The sequence below is a fragment of the Periophthalmus magnuspinnatus genome, chromosome 12 (assembly GCF_009829125.3).
Source record: "Periophthalmus magnuspinnatus isolate fPerMag1 chromosome 12, fPerMag1.2.pri, whole genome shotgun sequence".
NCBI classification, from domain to species: domain Eukaryota; kingdom Metazoa; phylum Chordata; class Actinopteri; order Gobiiformes; family Gobiidae; genus Periophthalmus; species Periophthalmus magnuspinnatus.
In genome coordinates, this window is record NC_047137.1 from 10,136,183 (window position 1) to 10,158,402 (window position 22,220).

The window sequence follows — 22,220 nt, forward strand, 5'->3', positions numbered from 1 at the left end:
ACATGAGGTAGTTTCTGTTCTGTTTGTTTAAGACAGTAATTAGGCACAGCGTCTTTAAAATTGTCATAACAGTAAATCGTAACTAAATACCACCCCGCTCATTAAGGATGATTTTGATTCCTTTTTTCATACCTTTATGTTCAACAACATGGCATCCGCATCCAATTACCATAATCAGTTTCAGAATGCAAAATAAATACATAAATTAAGAGTGCCACTAGCTCAAGATTCAATAAATTTGTATTAGAAAACAAGCACATCCGTCAAATAATGCTAATCAGTTACTATCAAAGGGGCAATAGTAGCAACTTAAAAGTACAGTATGTAACTTTTGGAGGTGGAAATAGAAAGTTAAAACCATACTTCGGGAAAATTCTCCATAGAGATAGATACGTTTTAGGCCATACTGTGGAAGATTATTACATTACAGAGGAATCAAGCAGGTAAAAGTCAGGTTTGTGTATTTGTAGCAATGGTCACAGGAGGCAGGATTCTGTTTGCAGGTTTAATGCCGCTTTAAAACAGTGGTAAAAGGCAGCAAAAGAAAAATATCAAATCTGTCAAATGGACAAAACACTGTAGGAGTGCAGACGTTTTGCTGCTCGTCCAAGCCGCTTCTTCGGTTCTGGTCAGATTACGAGTGGACACTGCCTTTATCTATCTGAAGAGAGGAAATGACTACACTGAAACTATTGAAAAACAGCTATTGCTTACAGTTTCTTTTTGTAGGCTAGGTCTATTGTGCTGCCCAAAGTGTGCACAGTGCCTGAGTCCTACTTAGCATAGTCATTCAAGCCCCTAATGAGTGATTTCACACCTATTCACACCTTCAGATAGATATAAGGAGACCTGGACGACTGAAGGATTACACAGATAGTGGAAAAAGGTATAAATTAGTGGATGGCAACACTTGGTCTCCCTACAAACATGAAGGAAAAAGTACAATCAACACTGGCACGAAAAGTGTTTTTTACAGGCCAAAATAATTATTGATTTTAAAAGTGACATTTTTAAGCCCATTTTCAAGACCAACAATGCTAAAACAAGTTCTATCTTAATTTTTCAGGGAGCCAGTGGAGCTCATCAGCACGCAGGCTGCTCTGTTTCGACCATGGTTCTGACACAGGGGCAGAGGCAGGCAAAACATAACAAAATAAAACGTTTTATCATTATTATTTTGCTACATATTCATCTTATTTTGGAACTTGTCGTGGGGGCGCCGCCATTGCCGCTACAGAGCCGTTTTAAAGCCTCCCAGAGAATCAGTGCAGTATTGACTTGTTGGTCACATGAACATTGAACACTTTACCCAGAACAACCTACTTTACATAATATTTTAGCAGCAAAACATTTCCTAAATTCTCCATTGAAATGAATGGGATTCCCGCTGAACTGGAAGTGCAACCACAAAAGAAGCGAATTTATGGAAAAAGTGAGTGAGGCAGAATAAGGTCAATTACAGTGCAACAAAAACAAAAACATTTAAAAGCCTCTTCTTCACTTAAAGTTACATACTGTGGCTTTAAGTATAAGTCTTGTTGTTGATCTTACACTCTGATGATCCGCAACAATCTCTGCAGTGTATAAACTTCATTAATTCAGCATAATTTTAAATAAATCAGAACGTGATAGTCCTGCTTCAGACATGGAAAAATGGCATGGGAAAACTCTTTGTTTTTATTTGTGACCCTATGTGTTGCAGAAAGTGTTGTTGCTCTCATTGGTCGTCATCCTGTTTGTGATGGTCTAATGGGAACCATAGAAACGTGTCCCCTTTCTACCCAAGCTCATTATAAAACCACTGATTTTCCAACTAACTGCTTTTTCCAAACTTTTAATACCCACGCACACCACTTAGAGAAAATTATTCACTCCACATTTAAATAAAGTCTTTAATAACATCCCATTAAAATGTATAAATACTTACAAAAACACATATTCCCAAATGGCTTGTTAAAGGCGCACCATCCAACTTTTCTGGTGAAAGGTCCACAATACCTGCTTGTATCCATGGAGATGTATTGCAACTCATGATTTTTTAACAATATTGTAGATTTAGAATAGTTTTTGTGGTTTAAATCTGCTCATGTTTTTGGTGTCAGTGGCATAAATTAGCCTTATAAGACCTCAACATCTGCGTGAAATAGTTTTACTTTTGCTTGTTAAGTACATTTTTAAACAGGTACTTCAATACTGTTATATACTTTTACTCAAGTAACAAAATTGAGTACTTCTTCCACCACTGATATAAAGAATGCATAAAGAAATTAACTTTAAAAAAACTAAAACATACAAAACAGTGGCATAAAATAGTTTCAGTATTATCGTTTATCATCTATATTTTCTTCAGTAATAAATTGAACTTCAAAATATGTCAGGCCTAGTCACAGGTCAGGTCTGTGGAGAGGCGACCCCACTCACGGTAAAAAAAGTCATGTTTTTCAAGCTATTTTTGATTAATAGGAACAGGACTAAATAAATACAATACACTTTAAAGTCATACTGTGGGATATTCCAGGGAAAGGAATAGCATCTTCATGGAGACAAGCGAGTATCAGACCAAATGTAGTACTTCCAAATGTCTTTTTCATTTTCTCTCCAGGTAAAAAAAAAAAGTCTTTATAAATGGTGTCAATTTTGATGCAAACTTGTTTCGTTCAGCTGTGTCCATTTCTCTTCCTAAAAAAGTCTTTGTTGTTGTATATTTATATCAGACGCTGGTCTCGATGTGTGGGGACAGCTTGCTGCTCAGGATATGGGACAGGAGCCTGTGCTGGTGATGGTACCTACAACACAGAACACAAAACACTGTCACAACACAACAGCTCCATCGCCTGGTTAAGATGAGTTATTACATTCTACATTTATATATTTTCAGTTGGAGTCAAAAATAGTTAACTGATTAAATGTGTTATGGGACAAGAGCCTGTGCTAGTGAGGGTACCTACAATACAAAACACTGTCCCAACACAACGGCTCCACCAGCTGGTTAAGATGAGTTATTACATTCTACATTTTCTACAGAAATTTTCAGTTAGAGTCAAAGATAGTTTACTGATTAAAATGTGTTATGTTCTTTCAGAATTACACTCACACACACAAAAAAATCTATGATGAAGGTATTCTTTTCAATAGTTGGTCCTCTCCATTGAGAAAGTAAAAGTAGTAAAGTACTGTACCTAAATGAATACTTTTTACTTTCACTTCACTGCATTTGACAGCAGGTATCTGTACTTTCTACTCCACTACATTTTTGAACAGGACTGAAAAGTAAAGTTATTTTTTATTATTGTTTGAGACCTGCTGAAAAGTCTGAGGGGTTTATTTTTAACATGTTCATAATTTGAGCAAAAAACCCCAAAACAAATAAACAAATAAAAACAGCTAGAAAAAACTATCAATTCAGTTGTTTCTGTTGAACAAAATTCAGCACAAATCTTTATCAAAATCACTACATTTGAAGCCTTATAAGACCTCAACATCTGCGTGAAATAGTTTTACTTTTTGCTTGTTAAGTACATTTTTAAACAGGTGCTTCAATACTGTTATATACTTTTAGTTTTACTCAAGTAACAAAATTGAGTACCTCTTCCACCACTGATATAAAGAATGCATAATGGAATGAACTTTTTAAAAACTAAAACATACAAAACATATCATTTTTGAAACATTTAAACCTCAATATTGATGTAAAATGTCTTGATTATAGAGCCCTGCAGAGCCCTTTAACAGTGAGCTACATGTTAGTACTGCATATGTTAAATACTGACTTGCTGATGACCCTCTCGATCTCTTTGCTCTCCTCTTCTCTGAGCTTCAGAAGCACGTGCTCCAGAATGTGCAGCTCCAGGTTCAAATACTGGGCCACCTAAAAACACCACCACTATGTTAGAACTCGGAGCTTACAACATGTGTTTATATTCCACATGGTAAACGCTCATATTTTTATATAGTGACCACCAAGGAACCACTCACCCATTCACACACACATTCATACACCAGTGCGCGCAAACACTTGGGGCGAGGTGGGTTAAGTGTCTTCCCCAAGTAGACAACAATATTACGAAGTGGTTAATGGGATGAAACCGCTGACCTCCGTGTTGGTAACGCTCTGATCACTAAACGCCATCTGCTTTCTCCATTACGTGAATTAATCTGCTTATCTGACCAATGACTGTTGGATTTTCGGTTGGTTAAATCAGCAGTTTTGTGAAGCCTTGCGAGGCGACTGCTGCTGTGATTTTGGGCTCTACAAAAATAAAACAGATTGAGAAACCGAATTATGTAAAAAAAAGCTTACGTCGTTGCTGACTTCCTCCTCCTCTCGGTCCATGAGGAAGACCTTCATGATGTCTTCTGAGGGCCCCTGCAGTATACGCTCCCATAGCGGCTGGTCTTTGTTACACAGCTTCCTCTTTTCTACAATGATACACAAGTTATTTTAGATGATGTTTGGTTATGTTTGATGACATTTTAAAAGGCTGAAAATAGAAACAGCGGTAATCATGAACTGTAGCCCTGCCCACTTAGTCCTTTATATGTTTAAATATCGCACCATGACACAGAGACAACGGTCTGGGATAGTATCATGTAGTTGTTTCCTTCTAGTTACCACCAACCATCTTAATGTTGTATTGCCATGTTTCCCATGATTCTTGGCAAGCAATATTCCCGATGGGATGAAAACAAGTGACCCTGTCTGTAGCTTGTCTGTGTAAACCCTCAGTCATCCAGGTAGGTTCCATAACAAAAGAAGACTTGGATAAGCATAATTTAGATTTTCCATCAACAATTTCCGAATGTTACCTCCACTCTGGTGAACACAGTACAGAGCAAATTCTTCTGGGTCATTCTGTATCTGTGGAAGAGCAGGTAAATTACACATGATTTTTTGTTTTGTTTACAAAAGTGATGCAATAAAATGTAATGTTCTTAGTTGCAGTTACCTTGAACTTGTGCAGTAACTGTTCTATGACCTGGTGTGTGGACATTCTGCTGTTTATTCGGACTTTAGTAGATGTGCCGTGGGATGGAGTAAAAATGGATGTCTAGAAGGAAACAAAAGAGTGTTAGGAGCTATTGGTGTTCTTTAAAATGTCATTTTTAGGATTAAACTCAATCTTTTGTCTGTATACTTGCTATTTTTGTCAATTTTTCTTTTTAAATACATTTTTTGTTGTTGTGAAATTGCACAAATTCATGGACCAGACTTGCCTAATGGGACTGTGCTTCTAACAGGATAAACACTTTTATTTAGAGCTTAAATCTTGTCCCTACCTTTTAATCATTTATATTTATAACAAAAATGACAAAATTATCTGTACATTCAGGCATAATTTAAGTTTTCATGAATAACATTTGATTTAAATATAATTTTTTGTCCTCAAACACATTTTTTTATAACTGTTTGGACATCCCTGTGCCTCAGCTCTACCTTATAGTTGTAGAAGTGTCCGTTGATAGAAAAGCGGTGTTGGCGTTCTTTCTCTCTCTGCTCTGCAGACTTGCCTTTCGTCCTCATCTTGACCAATGAGGCGTCACTCCTGCAGCGGAACAGGTTCGACTCCGCCTCCAGCTCACTGTGCTTGTGTTTGATTGGACGAAGCGTGGTCGTTTCATAAGGGACTGGGGCTTTAAAATGGGCACATATGAAACGAAAACATAACATCCAATCAAGAAAAAAAAAAAAATCCTCTAATTGAAATTTCCTTTATTATAATTAATGATCATCTAAATCTATTAATATGTATATTTAAAGGTACATTATGTAACTTTTTTCTGTTGAAGGGTTAGCCATCTGCTTGACTCCATGGAGATGTAATTGCTTTTTATTTTTTTTTATCTAACATCATCCAATAAAAAACATGAAAACGTTACAAAAATAGATACCTCATATAAAACAGCTACAACAAGAGGCTTGTTGCTATACACATTTATCCCAGTCTGCTCAATAAAGAGGTCCAACCAACATAAGGCTCCAAGGTACACAGTGTTTAAAGCACGTAAGGCCTGAGAAGACACACGCATGTAGAAAACATCTCCATAGTTTAATAAGGGTAAAAAGGTAGCAGACACAAGGATCCTTCTTGCCTCAAAAGAAAGGCAAGTTTTGATCCTAAAATGAAAACCCAGCTTCATTTTTTTTTCACCTGCTGCTGAATATGTGAGGTGAAGGAGAGAGATTCATTCATTAAAAAAACAAGGTATTTGTAGTTTGTAACTCTCTCAATACTGAAACCTTGTGAAGTACTTAAATCCGGCACATTTCCAAGGTTTTTAAGTGATTTTTTAAAACATGCAATTGACCAAGGGCCTCAGCAGGTGAGTAATCAGTGCAGTGGAGGACCGTGTCATTGGCAAAAAAAAAAGACATTTCGCAGTACACACATATTGTTAAGCACTGTTAATGTAAGGAATGAACAAAAGTGGGCCCAGAATAGAACCTTGGGGCACACCTTTGGACACTCCAAGTAGATCTGATGACCCGCCCTTTATCTGAACACACTGGCTCCTATCAGACAGCTAATTTTCAAACCATAAAAAAGCAAGCTCTGACCAGTGCTTAACAATCTTTCTTTAAGCACAACATGATCCACTGGGTCGAATGCTTTCGAGAGGTCAACAAATAGGGCAGCACTGTGTTTCTTCCTGCACATGCATTCAACTAAATTATTTACAGCCTTAAGAGCTGCTGATGTAGTACTAGGCAGTCTCCTAAATCCACATTGTGCATCAGATAAAACACTGTGGCAAGCTAGAAAGATAGAAAACAAAAGATTCTAAGATTTTGGCCAAGGCAGACAATTTCGAGATGCACCAGTAATTTTTTAACAGTGAAGAATTCCCTCCTTTAAGCAGTGTGAGGACATAGGCCAATTTCCAGATGACAAGGATATCTCAAGTGCTCAAGCAGAGATTAAAAATATAAGCCATCAGCCAGATTCAAGTAGAACGGCTCTAGCTCATCAGCAGCTTTGTCGTGTCTAAAAGCTTCAGGGATTTTAGTACTTCAGGGACTCTTACGGTTTTAAAATTAAAAGTCTGACCTGGATAACTAGGACCCACCGATTCTGCAGAGAGGCAATCAACTCTCAAATTTAAAGATTCAAGTAAAAGAGAAAAGTAAAAGAAGTAAAATGTTCATTTACACAGTCCAGCATTTTCCTCTGTCTCAATACCTCTTGCATTTTCAGATAATGATTTCACAGACTTTGCCTTAAATGTTCCACAGCATGGCATTACCCGCAACCAGGCCAAGTTACAGGTCCCATCTGTGGAGAGGTGACCCCACTCTCAGTAGGAATGCACGTCTTACAAGGTATGTTACCAATATAAAAACCTATAATTGAATAAATGTAAGATAGATAAGTATAATACCATACCGTGGAACATTAAAGAATTAGCAATGTTAGCTCCATGGAGACAAGCAAGCAGCAAAGCACCAACCTGCAAAGTTTCATTTATATTTATGTACCTTTATGTATGGACTTTTCTATTTATTTTATTTTGTTATATGGGTGTGTATTTCTATGGATACAATTATCACATTTTAACTCATCTGTTCATTGTTTAGGCTTTAATAGAACAGGCTACTTACTAAAAATCTCTTAGCTTGAAAAAGAAATAACTGGTAAACAGGCCTATTTGTAGTTATTACTGTAAAATGCATTTGCCCGTTAAGACAACTGACTTTGTGAAATAAAAAAAGTACACTTAGGTTGTTTAAGAGCAACACATTTTCTGGTCATATTCATTTAATGTTATAAAAACCTTACCTGGAGGTGGAACATTGCTAATCACAGTTTCATGTGTCTCATCGATCTGGTGTAGGTCAGAATATTCTCCCCATCGTGTCATCCCTCTGAAATAGCAAAAACTTCAGATAAGGAAAAAAGAAAAGAAAAAAATCTCTGTTGGCTGATTTAGCTTTGAGAAGATCAGATGAAAGATTTTTGAGGAGCCTATAGATTCTCCACATGTATTTGACCAAAATTTGTCTTGGTCCAGTTTATATATATTATATAAGCAGTTCTTGAGGTGTAAATAAGTTTGTGGAGTACAGTCTGCATCTAATAAAACATATTTTATTCTCTGATAACCTCTGATAATCAAGCAGTGGTGGATGGTAACAAAGTAAAAGTAGTACTGCACTTATGCAGATTTTACAGTGGATACTTCACCACATTTGAGAGCAGGTATCTGTACTTTCTACTCCACTACATTTTGAACAGGACTGACAAGTAAGAAGTACTTTTCATATGATTTGAGGGACTATTTTTACCATGTTCGTGGTAATGTCCTGACTAAAGTTTCAAGCTTCGGCTTTGAGCAAACAAAAATAAATACTCAAAATTAATGCAAAAAAAATCGAAGAAATAGATTCATATTGCTATTGTTGACCAGAATATATATATATATATATATATATATATATATATATATATATATATATATATATATATTTATCAATATCAGTACATTTAACACTTTAACAAATTAACAACACATGTGTGACATACTTTTACTTTACGTAAAAGTCGATTTTTTCATGTGATAGTTTTTACGTTAACTTGAGTAACTTTGTACATCTGTATCTGTACTTTTACTTAAGTAACAAAGTTGAGTACTTCATCCACCAGCTTTACCACTTTACCATCACTGCAAAACTGTGGTCTGGCCTCTGAGAGTTGTGAGAATTACTTATAAACTCATCACTGTGAGTAATGGGATACTTGAAATGTACAAGGTGAGTGAGGAATAACTCTGGACACTTCAAACTGTTTAAAATGAACTAGTTCTGTTTTCCAGCTGACAGGACTCCATGTATTGGTAGAGCTGTTGTTGTGTTCATCCACAGGTCTTCCCTCACCTTTTGTTCCCCAGAGGACAGACAGGACTGACAGGGCTGCTGAGCTCTGGTTGGACCAGAGGAGCCAGGGGGAGGGTCTGTTTGTCGTCCTGGATCTGCAGCCTGATTGGTCGGGTCACTCCCCATGAGATGTTCAAGAAGCCCTCCACAGTCACGTCCCCGTCACTGTCCTGGTACACACATACACACTTACATCAGTTAATCACACAGACATTTACTTGTGTTATTTATGTTTCGTGACAATGCAATTCCAACTACAAAGAATAGACACATGAAAAAAGCATTAAAAGAGCCATATTACATTATTTTCTGATCTGTTTTAATGTTGTTTCCTCATCAAAAACATACCAGAAGTTGTGTTTTGTTTCATTCACGATTGTTTAACACACAAACCCTGCATATTTAGGCTAGGTTCTTCTCTCAAATGGAAAACATTGTGATGTCACGTGGCAATACAGGAAGTGCTCCACTGTGTTTTTAAACTCCATACATCTTCACTAGAATCATTTTGATAATTTCAGCTCTGGAATTGCCCACTTCTACTGAATAAGGTAAAAGGCTGTCAGGAGCAGCCCAGCCTATAGACCAGGGGCGTCAAACTCATTTTCACCGAGGGCCACATCAGCAAAATGGCCGCTATGAAGGGCCACTAAATATAACCGAATGTCGACGTAGATTGTACCGACCCCGCCTTATAACACAAAAAACAGACAGGTTTTTCTCCTCAAAGCACAAACTTGTATTCACCTTCACCTTTATTCCTTCCAACTTTCTTCCACACTGACAATTTTCCTCTTCATGAACATTTTGTGATGATTATTTGCAAATATTTCTCACTTCATTGCTCTCACTTGCTGGGAAAATCTCATTAGTTTATTGTCAGTGCACACATTAAAGCAGTATAGGCTTATTTTAAAATGACAGTCATGCCTTTTAATTTAACTTCTCGCGGGCCACATAAAATGACGTGGTGGGCCGCATTTGGCCCCCGGGCCTTGAGTTTGACACATGTACTATAGACAGACTAAGCAAGCCACCAGAGGGCCCCCAAGAGCCCATTCATTTATATTAAAAATAATGATTGGAAGTTTTTTTTCTGAAAACTAAGTGGCACTCAGGTATTTATACTAGTCTACATATCCCTCTTAAATTATTAGATGTGTTTTATTTCCAAATTATGTCCTGCCTACAGTTTTTAGTCGGTGTGAAGGACCCCTCCCTCCCGGTGCACTCTGGGAGCGCTGCAGCAGCAGAGGGACATTTGAACGGGTGTTTTACCATCTAAGAGACTAAAAGTTAGTAAAGTACAGTTTATCTAAAGTACGGGGCAATGTATGAAGAGCCCAGAGGAAGTTTGTTTTGGGGAAAGAGGGACTTTTCAGAGAAGATTCAAAACATGTCACCACTTTACGTCAGTGGACCTGCAGATAAAACAGTGAGGCTGGACGTGAATAAACAGGACACACCTGAAAGCAGCAGAGGACAGCAGGTGAGTCGTTTATTACACTGGCTGTTTGTGGTTGTGGCTCGTCCTTTTGTCTCTAAACATCAGATGATGTGAGTGTAGTTAAAGCGTCACTGCTCCTGTGTCAGATTAATGACGCTGATTATGGCAGAAACCTCTGATACATCTGCTGGACCAAAGAACGACCTATGAACGACTCCTGAATGCTCATGTAGGGATGAACGATACCACTTGTTACAAAAAGAGTAGGAATCTTTCATTTTGAGTACTCGCCGATACCGAGTAAAGATTCCGATACCAGACATTATTTTTACTGATGTTTTACACAGACATTTTACTGGTGTTTGATTATAGTGGTAAATAGAATTAATTTCCGAAGATTTTTAAAGTATAGCCTACTTTTTCATCTTAGAATACCTATCTAATGAAATCACTGTAGTTAGGTATAATTCCAATATAATTTATTTAGACAAGCATCTGGGTTTAATATTTACACAATATCCTCTTTGAGACGGCGCTCCGCGCTAGCTGCTAACGCGCTAGCTGCTAACGCGCTAGCTGCTAACGCGCTAGCTGCTAACGCGCTAGCTGCTAACGCGCTAGCTGCTAACGCGCTAGCTGCTAACGCGCTAGCTGCTAACGCGCTAGCTGCTAACGCGCTAGCTGCTAACGCGCTAGCTGCTAACGCGCTAGCTGCTAACGCGCTAGCTGCTAACGCGCTAGCTGCTAACGCGCTAGCTGCTGTTAGCATAACAGTGACTGCTGTGTTACTTTTACCACGGCCACACTTTCACCAATATAGACTCTGAACCCGCGCTATTCAGTCGCTAAATTGTTTGTCTAATAATAAAATATAATCCAGCACAAGCAATTAATCACCAGCGCCACTTAGCAACGTTAGCATGCTACTATCATAAACACAAGCACCGCGTGATATCCTCTGAAATGTAAAAACCTTTAGAGACCTAAATATTTGTGTATTTCATGTGACAGTCACAAATGTTTACAGCTGCGTTTAATGTGCAGAACAGTTAATGTGCAGCTTTATGTTCACCTCTGTACAGTGCTCTGATCAGAGCTCACTGCTCAGAATCAGAATCAGACGACTTTTATTGCCATCGTTTGTGAACACAGTTCACAAACTAGGAACTTACTTCAGTGATAAAGTGCAACATAAAACACACTGAATAAATACAAATAAGGGCATGCAGGAAGTTAAAAAAAGATATGCTTAAAAAAAATCTAATAAAATACTTAAAGGTAGAAAATATATACAACAGCAGCATCAGAACAATAGTGCAAACATGACTTATTAAAGTGACCGGTGTTATAAAGTGTCCAGTTTTGTGCTCGGTGGAGAGATGAGCTGTGAGCATCAAACAAGATGCAGCACAGTAAAAGCTTAAGTTAAATCTGTAAACTGGACAAAGTGTTGTAGGAGTGAGAGGCAGCACAGTTGCAGTGGTATTGGCTCTTGGTATCAGCAGCCCACTGGTATCGTATCTGTGCATCCAGACTCATTAATATGTGCAATTACGTGAAATCACATCATCCAAAGCCTGAAAATAAACCAAAAAAATAATGTGCTCCTAAAATCCTCTCTTGTTTAATGTTCAGTCCTTCCAAATGATCTGATGATTATAAATCTGATGTTATGACCAGGCTGATTCTCTTATGCAACTCTTAACTTGGATCACTACTTTGTACTATATTCTATCCAATTTAGCATTTTATGACAAAGAATTGATAAATATAAGCCAACTTTAGTCAACTGGAACACATTAAAATGTACCAGAAACCAAGAAAAAAAATGGCCAGAATTTTAAAATGTCTTTGGCAGACCCCCTTTCCTTAAATGTTTTTATATTGTTGTATTTATGGTTATTGCTGATGTGAGCCTCTAGACCAGTGGTTCTTAACCTTGTTGGAGGTACTGGACCCCACCAGTTTCATATGCACATTCACCAAACTCTTTTTTTATTGAAAAATCAAATATTATTTTTTTCAAATTCAAGACACATGTATAAGTTTTACTGGTGCACAAAATGAACCGTGCATTAACATCACTGTGTTCAAAGAATAAAACCAGTACAATGCATGAACTCACAACAAATGACATACATACCTTTTCATACATACCTTAAACACACACGTCACCTAATTTCCATCAGGCTAGAATAATAATGAATATTTACTGCAAATCAGTGTGACTTCTGTTGTTGCCTTTGAGAGACCAGTTCAGAAACGCGTGGCTTCCCCTTGGCCACTCTCATGTCATTTTCACAGCAAAGTCTGTTCCTTTTCTTCGTTTTTATGTTGTTTTTATGTTTTTATGCCGTTTGAACGGCTCATTTAAGTCGGGCAGGTACTTCGGCTTTTTATAAGTGGTTGTGATGATGTCTTAATGTTGTCGAATATGTAGCACTGAAATGGCGAGGGCACCCAAGGGCAAATTCAGCTTAGGGCCCCCTAAAGGGTCGGGATGGCCCTGGTAGCTGTTAACTTGAAAACTACCACTACATGACATCACAAGGTGAAACAGCATTTTGAACTTTTGAGATAGACAGAAAATAATGTAGAGTTATTCAAACATGTGTGAATGAAACAAAACACAACTCCAGGTCTGTTTTTGATGAGGCAATGGGATTCTAACTTGGCTTAAAGCTCACAAGAGTCAATTTTGTGTAATATGGTAATTAATAATATAATAATAATTTTCTAGTGTTGTAGCTTTACGAGGAATGTTCAGCAGTGTGGCATTAACTATAGCGCCATGGAGAGAAGCAAGTGCTGCCACCAAATCAAGTTGCAAGTCAGATGTGTAGAGAGGTGACCCCACCCAGAGGAAGAATGTTTTTTGAGCAAGATAGATTAGTTTAATGCCATACTACGGATTATGCTAAGCAAATAACATCTTCATGGAGACAAGCAGGTTTCAGAAAATTGACATAGTGTCCCTTAAGATGTGATCATTTTTAGACTCATTGCTGGTATAAGAAATATGTTTGTAATTTACTCAAGTACTAGTACTGTTAGTTCAAAAGTATATCATGGAAGTATATGCAAGTAGTATGACTCTAATAGATTTACACAGCATTGCTTTATCATTCATGTACTTTATTCACTCCTGGTTAATACTTAAGCTATAGTGTAGTGGCCACAGCTGCCCTGGGGTAGACTGACAGAAGAGAGGTTGCAAATTTGTGCCATCTCACGTCACATTCAAATAAGTTCCGTGAAGTGTCTTGCCATAGGGTACGATGGCCAGAGATGGGACTGAACCAACAACCTATACTTTAACCCCAGCTGCCCCCGCACTTTGACCTTACCTGAGAGTAGTTTAAATGCAGTTGGGTCTGGTCTTTCAGGAACCAGTTATATGTGTTTATCAAAGAGTGAAATTCCGCTCTGAAATGAAACCAAAATTCAAATTAACACGTTGTTTCGACTCAAAAATAGTGAGTTTTTTTCTTTTTTTCTTTGGATTAAAGTAGGTTTGAGTTGATAACCCCAAACTTTATACCAGTAGCAGCTTCTTAAAATAGCGTGTTTATGAGCAGACGGGTTGGTTTGTACATAAAGTCTGTCTGGGCCACATGAGAGGAGAATACAGTAACTTAAAGTGTTTTATAGTGCAAGGGTCTGTTCTTGTCTGATTTGTTTCATGTAGCCTCGAACATTATTTTTCCATAAAACATACTTTGTCGTTTACAGGAGAGATTCATTAAGTAATTACATTCTGATATTGACTCATTTCTTGTCCCTTAATTGAAGTTCTGACAATGAAATCAAATAAAAATCTTACTCCATGTTTTCCATTTTTGCCCCGGTACAGACATATTGTATAAGCAGCTGTTGAGGTCAAAATATACAATGTTCTGTATATATCTAATTCTAAACTGTTTTATTGCCCAATAATCAGAAAGTGTGCTGTTAGCATGCTAGTTTACAGTCACAATAGGATGTAGGATGCTCGGAATGATGCTAATGAAGCTAAACATGAGCTTTGAAATACAACTGCATTACTTGTGTATGATATCATTTGTATTATATGTATTTTTTATGAATCACAACACAACATCTGAGGACTGTTTTGAGCAGTTTATGGGATTGTTAAGGGATGACGTCACTTCCAGGTCCAACCAGCAAATTCACAGGTAATTTCTAGCCTCGTTTCAGTTCCTTATTTATCAATTAAGAGACACATAACCTTTCAAAATTGTATGTTCACCCACAAACTGTATCAAATGTGTTAATAATGTAGTAATAATCTCTAATAATGTAGGATTACCAGTGTGTATATCTCACTAACCGCCTAGCCTAGCGCCTTTCCTCAACCTCGTACACTTGCTCAATGACTACAATCCCTTTTTGTTAAATTGTTATGTCCAATTTTCAATCAGTTGTTTTGCGCCTTTGACCCCAGCCGGAAGTTCAGCGTCACATAACGGTCCCATAGCTACGTATTTCCTTTGTACGTTACGTTAGCAACTAGATCTAATCCAGCTCCAGGTGGCGTGTAGGTCACATGGGGATAATACACACCTTCAATAGAATCATTTGGAAAATTTCAGCTCTGGAATCTCCCATCTCTACTACAAAAGGTGAAAGGTAGGTGTTAAATAGAAAACTACCGCTTCTTGACATCAGAGCACTTGGAGCTTTGACTATGTTTTTGATGAGGTAACGGTATTATAACATGGCTAGAGGCTCACAAGACTCAAATAGGACCTTAAAGATGGGATATTGCTACACCCAAAATATACTTAAACTAAATTACCCAGCTCTGTATTGCCAGTCTTTGAGTAATAACCACATTCAAAGCTGATTGCTAAGTGCTAATGTGCACATACACCCACCTGGTTAGTGTCCTTCCCGCCCCTGCTTGGATCAGCGGCTGCAGTGTAGTCATCTCTGTTTACATCTGCTCTTGTTCTGTAAACACACAAACTATAGCTTAGCATATATAGCTTAGCATACTTCCCATTCATTTTACTTAGCTTAAAGAACACATATTATTATCATCAGAAACATATGTGGAGTCGTAGTTTGCTTTATTCACACTTGTTTGCTGAATCCTTGTTCAGTAAGTCCGCTCCTTCTAAGCCCCGTAAAAACACACAACTTTGAAATTCCCAGTTTTGTGTCATCACAGGTAAAAGTCCACAGGTCTTCTGCACTGTCCATACATAAAAATCTGAGTATTTCTGCCGTCAAATCACTTCCATTTGCATGAAAAAAGTGGCAAACCATAGCTGTTGTTAGATTTTTAAATAGTAATTCCCTCTGCTGCCAGTAGGTGCCACCCTAACCTCAGTTCATAGTATTTGAGTACACCTCTAGAAACAAGGTGTCTATTGCCTGAAGATAGCCAGGTGTGAGTTCTGAAACATGAAATGCCAAAGCAAAAGTACCAGACCATGCATATAAACGGTTGTGTTCTTCTCTCAAACTGAAAACACTGTGGTCCACCTAGTGATGTCATTAAGTGGTAATACAGGTACTGTGTTGTTAAACTCCACACAAAACTTTGAAGCTGCAGCTATTGTACTTCACTCCCCCTTTTTAATATCATGGTTATCCTAGTGTACTCTAATCAGTTCAATTTAAGCTAAGACGTAGCTGTTAACTTTAAAAACTACCACATGATGACATCACAAGGTGGACCAGAGCACTTCGAGCTTTGGAGATGTAAACAGCCCGATAATGCAGGATTACTCAAACATGTGAGAATGAAACAAAACACAACTTCAGGTATGTTTTTGATGAGGAAACAACATTCTGACATGAGTAAAAGTTCACACGAGTCCATTCTGCGTTATATTGGCCCTTTAACCCATTTTTTGCATCGTTAACGTGGTCTAAAATATTGAAAATAACTCTTACCGTAGCTGCTTCCTTGTGTACTCCTTTCTTGCTCCACTCTTTGAACCTAGTTATAAATATCCCCTCTCTCTCTCCCTCTCTCCTTCTCTCTTTCACTTTCTTTCTCTTCTTTTTTTTTTTTTTTCTCCACCCGTTTCCATGGAACTTAATAACACAGCTCCACCCAGTAACCCGTGATGACAGTGGAGTCGCAGTATTTGTTTATTCTTGGGTTACAGACCAAAGCGCATGGGCATAGCTGGAATATGCCGGACCATTTTTCCCCTTTAATTTACAATTCTACCACTATAAATTCAACTACAGACCGGAGGAAAAAGGCCATATGAGTTTTAAGTTCCCATATTATGCTAAACACATTTTTAAATAAGACTTTTTCAGTTTTTAATCATATTGTAATGTTGTTTCCACATCAAAGACATTCCCAGTGTTATTTTGTTTAATTTATTTGTTGAGTAATCCTACAATTATGTATCTTTTTTTAATTTTTTTTAATTTTTTTCCTTTTATGTGAAGCGCTTTGGGCAGCTGAAGTTGTTTTAAAAGTGCTATATAAATTAAATTGAATTGAATTGAATCCATCCCCAAACCTCGAAAACGTGTGGTTCCACTGCATGATGTCATTAAGTGGTAAAGCTAGACTCATTGTTATAATTTTTGTGGTCAAATTGAGTTCACGGCGTAACTTCATTGCTTGCAGCTATTGTTTTAGCCTCATTTAAACAACATAATTCCTTCTGCCTGCTGCTGGAAACAGTGGCACATTTTCTGTTCTTAGTTTTTTAATCCACAATTTGTTCGATAAGAAGAACAACAATAAAGTGCATGTTTGCTTGCTAGGTGTTGTTAGCTTTACTGCCACAACAAAACATGGCACTGGTCCCAGAGAGCTGTAAAAAGTGCTTATAAACCCATCATGGTGAATAATTAGCATGTTCGGAATGCATAAGATAAGTGAGGAATAACTTTGGACCATTGCAAACTGTTTAAAATGAACTAGTGCAGATTTCCACATTTTTAAAACAGTAAAAAGCACTCAGGAGATTACAATGAACGTAATATAGAATATTTAAATATGAACTATAAGAAACTATAAGACTTCCTAATCAACTTCAGTGCTAGCAGTTATTGTTTACCTAATTTAAATTGATTCTGTCCTCCGTGTGCTAACATGTGAATTCATTCTGATGGCAACAATGGCACTTTTTCTTTAAAGTACCATCTCGTAACTTTTTTGCAGCACCATGTCACTAGCATGACTCCATAGATTTAGAATGTTAAATATTCTTTGGAACATTTTCCTTTATAGATATGTTTTATGTTATACAACAAAATCTTTTACCCAGTGGAATCATTTCCATGGCAACAGGCAAGCTGACCCACTTCACAACCACATTTGAGTCAGGTTCGTGGAGAGCTCCCTCACAGTAAGGAACATAAACTGTATATATAAATGGACATGCCTGCTAGCTGCCGTGTTCCAAATAGTAAGTGATCATAGGCGCACGTCCGGCTCCATTCAGCTTTTTAATTATGAAAAACAGTCACTCCTCTCTCTATAACTGCTGGTCGGCTCGTCATCTTGGTCTTAAAATATTTGTATTAACCTGCTCTACATGATCCTGGTATGGAGGTCGCTCCTTCTAGCGTTAGCGACAGGTTTGATTGACAGCATTGCCAAGCCTCGCTCCAGATTGGCTCATTGGTTGCTATGATATTCGGAGTCGGAAGTCCAAATATGGAACTCGGCTCCAAATTCGCCCCTACAGCTGCTAGCCTCGATTAGCTTCATTTAACTGGAGCTAAACGCTATGGGTGACGTCGCACTCAGTTAGTCCACTTAGTCCATGGTAAGGAGCTTTAAAAATGTGCTTTCTGACCATATTTATTAGTCATTTGTTATTAATAGTTATTTTGGATGTTAAAAAATGTTAAGTCCTCCATAAGTATTTTACATAACCTAAATAGTGCAAAGTACAACTTCCTTGTGAGCCCATGTGCTATGCCTCAGCCTGTCCGTAGCCAGCAGCTATCTCAGGTATGCCCAGCTGTCAGTCAAAACCACGCCTCAGAATGTGCACACGCAGAAACAAAGGCTGGTGAAGGAAAGCTAGCTCTGTGCTCTAAATAACATGTTGGCACCACAGGGTAATAGCGAGGTAGAAAAAGGCAAGCATTAAATAATCCGTTACAATGGAGTAAACATGGACCTCGTACTTGGAACTGTGTATTATCTTATTGAGAAAAGACTGGGTTTGACCACTACTTGTGTAACGTAGATTACGGGAAATGCAGATTAGTGATGGCAACCTATTGTACGCTACACTGCTCCAAGGATTTAAAAGAAAAAATAGCAACAAGCACAACCTGTTTTGTTTTTTTTTTACCCCGAGAGCCAAAACAACTTATTTTGAACAAATCATGATCTACAGAGCCGTGGAAGCTTGGGACAGTCTTCCTCTGACTATAGCTGGCATCTTTTTTAGAAACAAACCAACACGATTCTAGCTAATCTGTATTTGGTAACCGCTCAGATATAGTATTTACATTGTTGCAAATAATCTGATCTGAACTCTGCACGCAATCTCTCTCACATGACTTGTTTACGTAATTATGGATATGAAAATATGAAATACCTGCTGATTTGAGTAAAGGTCTGAATCAAAGCAGAGGTGCCAGAGCATGTATAAGGCTTTATTCTCCTCTCACACTGAAAATACTCTGGTCCACCTAGTGATGTCATTAAGTGGTAACATAGGAAGCGCTCCACTGTGTTTCTAAACTCCACACGAAATCATTTGAATAATTTGCAGCCCTGAAAACGCCAAACTTTGAAGCTGCAGCTATCGTCTTGTTGAAACGTCACCCCTCAGTAGACTTCCTGTTGCAATCTTAACTGAACAAAAGGTAAAACTAAAATCTGTTTTATTATCACGATTGTTTTAGTGTATTATAATGAGTTCAGTTCAGGATAATGTGTTGCTGTTAACTTTAAAACTACCACTTGATGACATCACAAGTTGGACCAGAGCACATTTTAATTTTATTTGGATTTAAGATGAAATTATGCAAATTTTTTTCCGTTAATTACACTGAAGGATGAATCGCCCAATGCATATTTAAGATTTTTACATTTTAAAATTAATTCAAATGATCTTTTTTTTTTTTTAAACAAATGACTGTGGATCTGTGTCTGTCAACTACCAGATCTGTTTGTTTTTTTTTCCAATCACAATTATTTTTATTTTATCTCCTTTCTTGTTCATTTTTCCTCTGGAGCTCATCCCTCACTCTCTTTCTCTCTTCCCTTCAGCACGCACACACACATGCACACAGACAAACATACAGACACACACAGGCACACACACATGAGCACACACATGCACACACGCATGCAGACACACACACACACACACACACACACGCTACACATTAACACTCTTGGTTTATTTTTTTATCCCTAGATATAAAGTCAACATGCTCAAATGAAATTGTGACTTAAGCAATAAAAATTTAAATCTGATTTACTAAAAATGCAAAATGTGTTTATATTTACATGTTTTGTATTAGTGCTCAAGCCGATCCTATCAGAAAGTTGCTCTGTGTCGCCAGATCAAATGATTAAAAACAGTCCTCAATATCTGGCATCCCAATTCCAGTATCCTTTGGACCGTAAATCAGTTGTAATTATTTATTTACAATTAGCATCAAATTAATTTACAAATATGCATCCCTCGTTCCAAATTTCAGCAAAATTAAGAAAGAAAAGACAGAAATAAGGTGTATGAATTTTAGCAATTTACTTTACTCTAGTAGCTGTAGTTACCAAAATCTGAGAAATGGTTTAAACTGAAAGTAGGAGTGTGTTTACCCTTTGGAATTATGCATAATCATAATAAAATGTTACACAATAATAATAATAAATAATAATAATCATAATAATATTATGTTATGTTATTATTATTATTAACTGTTATTATGATGCCAAATACATTTTTTGTGCCCACAGCTCTCAGTCGTGTTACTATACTCTGCTTCTTTTTAACTTTGTGCATGCTCTTATTTGTATTTGTATTTATTCAGTGTGTTTATGTTGCACTTTTTCACCGTATCAAGTTCCTAGTTTGTGAACTGTGTTCACAGACTATGGCAATAAAAGTCTTCTGATTCTGATTCTGATTCTGATTCTGTGCTGATTCTTGTGTCTGTTCAGGATTAACCAGGATAAAAATGCATAAAAATTGGAAAGAAAAAGATTAGATTCTTTAAAAAAAATAACGTTCACGTAAAGGAACCGTTCAAAAGAGCTGACTCGTTTAGAAACGTCACATCACTAGAGTGTACTTTTAACTACTGCACATTCATACCCCAGACATCTGCTCTCTCAAGCCACAACTTGCATAAAAGTTTCCAAAAGTCTACACTGCGGTAATGTCCGACCGCTGTCTGAAATCGGTGTGTAGTACCAGTACAGCACAATGTAACAGTCTGTAGGACCAGTACTACGCAATATAACACTGTGTAGTATCAGTACTGCACAATATAATAGTGTGTAGGACCAGTACTGTGCAATATAACACTGTGTAGTACCAGTACTGCACAATGTAGCATTGTGTAAGACCAGTACTGCTCAATATAACGGGGTGTAAGACCAATACTGGACAAAATAAAGACATGCGCTCATCTGTCAACGATACTAGAGTGGCCCGTGGTTTATATATGAGGAACTAATTACACAATCAATATTTGGCCTCTCATTTGGTCACTGCTCATGTGTGTTGAAGTGTTCAGACTAACTAACTACAACATACTGAAGTTGGGATATGTAAGAATTTAATTGTTCTGATCTATAAGCTGTTTATTTAATTATCAGAAACTAATATAAAGTACACATGCCACTACTACTACTACTATCACTACTATTACAACTACTGCTGCTACAACAGCTACATATATTACACTAGAATTACAACAAGTACTACTACTATGACTATGACTAGTACTACAACTATTACAACATCTAGTACAACTACTAATACTATCACTACTAGTACAACTACAACTACTGCTGCTCCAACTACATATATATTACACTGCAATTACAACAACTACTACTACTATTACAACATCTAGTACAACTACTACAACATCTAATACTATTACTACTACAACTAGTACAAGAACTACTGCTCCTACAACTACATAAATTACTCTACGACTACAACAACTACTACTATGACTAGTACTACATCTAATACAACTACTAATATTATTGCTGCTACTACTACAACTACTGCTGCTACAACAACTACATACATATTACACTACTACTACTACTACTATGACTAATACAACTACTACAACATCTAGTACAACTTCTACTGCTACAACTACTACTACAATAGCTAAAACTACCGGGCCGACTACGACTACAGCTACTTTCATGATATTTTCAGTATGTCACTACCGATCTGTATTTGTACAAATTTGAGGTAGTCTAAGCAAGATAAAAGTATTGCGTAAAAGTACTACGTTACATTCTAAAACTATGTAGTAATAAGTAAAGATAAGTATACATACTTTTCAGCTGGTCTTTGAGGTAATTTCACTTTCCCTCCTGTGTGTTGAGTGGGAGCTTAAGAGGTGTGGATTGTACATTCTAAGTTCATAAGTCCATGTGGAGGTTATGCTCAGACTACAGCTGCAGGTTAATGATTGTTTAACACGTTGGGACAGTGCAGAGGGGCGGGGCTTAGGATACCTGGGTGGAGTTGTGCGTAGTTGGTGGAAGGGGGTAGGAAGAAAAAAAAAAAAAAAAAAGTTGAAGGTGTAGTTCATCCAATGGACAGCAGAGGGCGGCAGTGTATTAGGTAAAGAGCTGTGAAATGGAGTGGTTGTTAAAATGCAGTAAAATTAAGTTTATAAAAAAAGTACTGTGATCTATGGCTATTAAAAATATACCTTCATTTAACCTAAAATATTTAAATGTGAAATAAATTTAAA

The 22,220-nt window shown here is 37.3% G+C and overlaps 1 protein-coding gene across 2 annotated transcripts; it reads right to left on the reverse strand.

The window, feature by feature from the left end:
* Positions 1–1,874: 1,874 nt before the first annotated feature.
* On the reverse strand, positions 1,875–21,923 carry rassf6 (Ras association domain family member 6). 2 transcript variants are annotated; one of them, XM_033976098.2, is made up of 11 exons: positions 21,798–21,923; positions 15,194–15,269; positions 13,664–13,742; positions 8,870–9,039; positions 7,776–7,861; positions 5,435–5,631; positions 4,947–5,048; positions 4,807–4,858; positions 4,301–4,419; positions 3,771–3,868; positions 1,875–2,786 (listed from the first exon to the last, which is right to left on the reverse strand). In XM_033976098.2, exons 2-11 carry the CDS (start codon positions 15,244–15,246, stop codon positions 2,711–2,713), a joined length of 1,032 nt encoding a protein of 343 aa, XP_033831989.1. In that variant the 5' UTR covers positions 15,247–15,269; positions 21,798–21,923; the 3' UTR covers positions 1,875–2,710. The 2 variants fall into 2 exon arrangements, with proteins under 2 accessions (XP_033831989.1, XP_055081661.1); XM_055225686.1 differs by having other exon boundaries at positions 2,286–2,786; positions 15,194–15,271; positions 21,805–21,917.
* Positions 21,924–22,220: the final 297 nt, after the last annotated feature.